General features: G+C 44.6%; 1 protein-coding gene across 1 annotated transcript in view; it reads right to left on the reverse strand.

Moving 5' to 3' along the window:
• The window catches only part of LOC137381143 (probable G-protein coupled receptor 139), a 50,082-nt gene extending 47,447 nt beyond the window's left edge, over positions 1-2,635 (reverse strand). The window contains exon 1 of the mRNA XM_068053530.1: positions 2,512-2,635. Within this exon, the coding sequence (XP_067909631.1) occupies positions 2,512-2,635 (124 nt within the window). The remainder of the gene's footprint in view (positions 1-2,511) is intronic.
• Between the last annotated feature and the right edge of the window lie 2,215 nt (positions 2,636-4,850).

The following is a 4,850-nucleotide window of genomic DNA, read 5'->3' on the forward strand; positions in this document are numbered from 1 at the left end:
GCCGAAGGGCCTGTACTGCGCTGTAATGTTCTAATTCTAATTCAATGGAGGTCCGCGAGTACAGGTGTGATAGGTGAACGGGAGTTACTGTGAGTTAACTCATCAGCAGCAGAGTTTTGGATGACCTGAAGCTTACAGACAACAGAATGTAGGAGGACATTGGAATGGTCAAGTCTAGAGGGAATGAAGGAATGAATGAGGGTTTTGTCCAGCGGAGCTGAGACAGGAGTGACGTCAGGCGATCTTGTGGAGAACTTTTTTGGCCCGTATTCAGGAGAACTTTTTTGCCAAGTATGTAGCAAGTGCAACAAGAGAGAGGGCACAGTTTTAGACTTAGTTTTTGGAAATGAAGATGGGCAGTTGGAAGGAGTGGCAGTGGGAGAGCATTTTGGTGAACGCGATCATAATTCAGTCAGTTTTAACATAATTATGGAAAAGGACAGAGACAGAACAGGAGTTAGAATTCTAAATTGGGGCAAAGCCAATTTTACTAAACTGAGGAGAGATTTAGCGAAAGTGGACTGGAAACAGCTACTTGAAGTAAATCAGTGACAGAGCAGTGGGAGGCATTCAAACGGGAGATTCAAGGAGTTCAGAGTAAACATGTTCCACCAAGAAAAAAAAAAGTGAGAGACAAATCCACAGCTCCACGGATGACAAGGAGCCTACAGGGTAAGATAAGGCAGAAAAAGAAAGCTTATGTCTGACATCAAGAACTCAATCCGACAGAAAACCGAGACTATCGAAAGTGGAGGGGTGAAATAAAAAAGGAAATTAGGAAATAGAAGAAAGGTGATGAAAGACTATTGGCAAGCAAAATCAAGGTGAACCCAAAGATGATTTTTTTCAAAACATTCAGAGTAAGAGGATAACTAAGGGGAGAGTAGGGTCCGTAATAGACCAAAAAGGTAACCTCTGTGGAGGGGAGGAAGATATTGGTATGGTTCTTAATGAATACTTAGTGTCTGTCTTCACAAAAGAGGGAGGGGTAATACAGATATTGCAGTTAAGGAGGAAGAGTGTGAAGTATTGGATGTGATAAAAATAGGGAGAGAGGAAGTATTATTGGGATTAGTACCCTGAAAGTTGATAAATCACCAGATCCGGATGAAATATACGCCAGGTTCTTAAAAGAAGCAAGAGAGGAAATAGCAGAGGGTCTGACCATCATTTTCAAGTTTTGACTGGATACAGGTGTGGAGCTGTAGGATTGGAGAACTGCTAACGTTGTACCTCTGTTTAAAAAGGGAGCGAGGGATAGACAAAATAATTGCAGGCCAGTCAGTCTGACCTCGGAGTGGGAAAATTATTGAAATCAATTCTGAGAGACAGGATAAACTGTCACTTAGAAAGACATGGATTAATTAAGGATAGTATGCATGGATCTGTTGAGGGAAGATCGTGCCTGACCAACTTGCATGAATTGTTTGAAGATGAAACAAGGAATATCGATGAGGGTCGCGCAATTGATGTGGTCTACATGGATTTTAGCAAGGCTTTTGACAAGATCCCACAGAAAAGACTGGTTAACAAAATAAAATCCAATAGGATCCGGTGAAATGCAGCAAGGTGGATACAAAATTGTCTCAGTGGCAGGAAACAAAGGAGAATTGTTAACGGGAATTTTTGCGACTGGAGGGCTGTTTCCAGTTACGTTCTGCAGGGCTCAGTACTGGGTCCCCTGCTTAACGTGCTGTGTACTAACGATTTGGATGTAAATGTAGGGGGTATGATCAAGACGTTTGCAGACGACACAAAGATTGGCCATTTGGTAGATAGCGAGGAGGATAGCTGGAAGCTGCAGGAAGATACTGATGGTCTGGTCAGACGGGTAGAAAATGGAAAATGGAATTCAACTTGGAGATGTGTGAGGCGATGTATTTGGGTAGATCAACCAAGGCAAAGAAATAAACGATTAATGGGAAAATACTGAGACATGGAGAGGAAGTGAGGGACCATTGCAGTGAATGTCCACATGTCCCTGAAGGTAGCAGGACAGGTCGATAATGTGGTTAAGAAGGAATATGGAATCCTTTCCCTCATTAGCCGTGGTATAGGATATGAGAGCAGAGAGGTTATGCTGGAGCTGTATAACTCATTGGTTAAGCCACAACTTCAGTACTGTGTGCAGTTCTGGTCACCTCATTACAGAAAGGATGTAGTTGCACTAGAGAGAATACAGAGGAGATTTACAAGGATGTTGCTAGGACTGGAAAAGTGCAGCTATGAGGAAAGATTGGATAGCCTGGGGCTGTTGTCCTTGGAACAGAGAAGGCTGAGGGGAGATCTGATGAAATGTACAAAATTTTGTGGGGCCTGGATAGAGTGGAGGTGAAGGGTCTATTCACCTTAGCAGTGACTAGGGGGTTTCGATTTAAAATGATTGGTACAAAAATTAGAGGGGTGATGAGGAAGAAAATCACTCAGAATGTGGCGGGGGTCTGGAACTGATTGTCTGAAAGGGTAGTTGAGGCTGAAACCCTGAACTCATTTTAAGGTGGCTTGATGCACCTGAAGTGCAGTAATCTGCAGAGCTACGGGCCAAATACAGGAAGGTGAGATTTGCCTGGTGGGATTGATTTTTGGTCGGCAGAGACACAATGGGCCAAATGGCCTCTTTCTGTGTTCTGATCATTCTATGATTTTCTATGATTTTTAGTTGATTTTCGAGGCGCAGATAGGCTGTTTTAGTGAAGGTGTGTAGATGTGGTCAGAAGGTCATCCAGGGGTCAAATATGACACCAAGGCGCGAACAGTCTGGTTTAGTCTCACGCTGCTGGGAGAGGGATGGAGTCGGTAACTCGGGAATAAAGTTTGGAGCGGGGACTGAAAACAACGTCTTCAATCTTCTCAAATTTGAATTGTCACAGCAGATGTGTGAGGTAATACATTTTAGAAGGATGTTTGTAGAGAGACAGCAAAAGTTACATGTTACAGTGTAAAGGGAGTGAAAGAACAGAGAGACCTGGGCAGTTTATGTGTAAATCATTGAAGGTCACAGGACAGGTTAACAATGCAGGTAATAAAGCATATGAGATCCTGGGCGTTATAAATAGCGGCACAGAAAACAAAACTGGGAAGTTATGTTAAATCTATATAAAACACTACAGCACATCCCAGTACATGACACATGGAACAGCAGAATTGTAATCATATAGTACCAGGGGTCTGTGAATTCAGTTACGTGGAGAGATTGGAAAAGCTGGGATTGTTACCTTTAGAGCAGTGAAGAGTAAGAGGAGATTTAATATAGAATTCAAAATCATGAAGGGTTTTTGATAGGGTAATTAATGTGAAACTGTTTCCAGTGTCAGAATGTTCAGTATTAAGAAGACACAGATTGAAGGTAATTGACAAGGAACCAGAGGTGAAATGAGGAGAATTTTCAGACACAGTAAGTTGTTAGGATCTGGAATTCACTGTCTGAAAATATGGTGGAAGCAGATTCAATAATACTTTCAAAAGGGAATTTAACAAATACTTGAAAAGCGAAAAATAACTGTAGGAGTCTGGGGAAAGAGGAGGGGAGAGGAACTAATTAGATAGCTCTTTCAAAGAGACAGCACTGACACAATGGGCCGACATAACTCCTTCAATAGTGCCGCATCAATCTCTGATTCTATGAGCAAGAGACACAGAGAGTGAAGAGAGAGAGTGTGTTTGTGAAAGAGGGAAAGAGAAATAGAAAGAGCGAAGGGAATGGGAGCAAGATCCCAGGGAGGTTAATGGAAGACTAGTGGCCCCGAGGACCTGGCAGCAGAGCCAGAAGAAGTTTAATGAGCTCACACGCGTGGTCAATGTTAGTGAATTCATCTCCACATGGCATCTCCTACCCCCAACATCACCAACCTCTCACATTGCTCAGTGTACCACACCCCCATCACTCACCCATCAGCATTCCGAAACACTCAGGACTAACACCTAACATTCACAGACTCTACATCACCCTCACACACCTTCCACTGATACCAGCCTCACACCCACCTCTCACTGCCTCCACATAGCTCCAGCTATTCAGCTATGGCAGGCACGTCACCCAACCACAGTTCAACACAATCACTGACATGCTGTTGCCTCTCTTACAGGACAAGGTGGCCCATAATCACAGGGAGCAGCAGTGAACCAGCGAGGGCCAGGCATTCCTTCACCCCGAGCCTGAGGGAGGAGATGGTTCCCCACATCATGGGACTGGCAGTGACAGAGCCCATAGCATCCAGCATCACCGAAAGTATTCAGGATGATGCGATGTTCCTGCCTTATGTCTCTTCTTAACTCCCTCCTCCCCCTCATCCTGCTGTCTGGGATGATGTACAAGCTGCAGATGATGGGACCATGGATGTCACTGCGGTGTATACGTGAGGTTGAGTAATTTGTGGATAGAACGTTTATAGATGTGGTCACCTCGCAGCTTAAGAGTATGCAGGCAGTGAGGGAATGGGTGATCATCGGACAGTCAACAGGAGTCAGTCAGGTAGCACAGGAGACCCCTGAGTGCGTCTCACTCTCTAACCAGTATTCAATACTGAGGAATGTGATGGTTCATTTGCGGACTGTAGCCAGAGACAAGGCCATGTTCCCAGGGCTGTCTCAGCTGTACTGGAGGGTACAGTGAAGACTGGAATGTTGATATGATTCAATGATCACAGGAACAGACAGGCGTTTCTGGGGCCGCTGATGTTTATCCAGGATGGTGTGTTGCCTCCCGGTTGTCAGGGTCTAGGATATCATTGAGCAGCTGCAGAGCATCCTAAAGGCGGAGGGTGAACAGCCAGCAGTCGTGGTCCACATCGTTACACACGACATAGGCAGAAAGAGGGAGGTGGTCCTGCAGTCAGAATTCAGCGAGATCA

Source organism: Heterodontus francisci, chromosome 21, assembly GCF_036365525.1.
Source record: "Heterodontus francisci isolate sHetFra1 chromosome 21, sHetFra1.hap1, whole genome shotgun sequence".
Lineage (NCBI taxonomy): Eukaryota > Metazoa > Chordata > Chondrichthyes > Heterodontiformes > Heterodontidae > Heterodontus > Heterodontus francisci.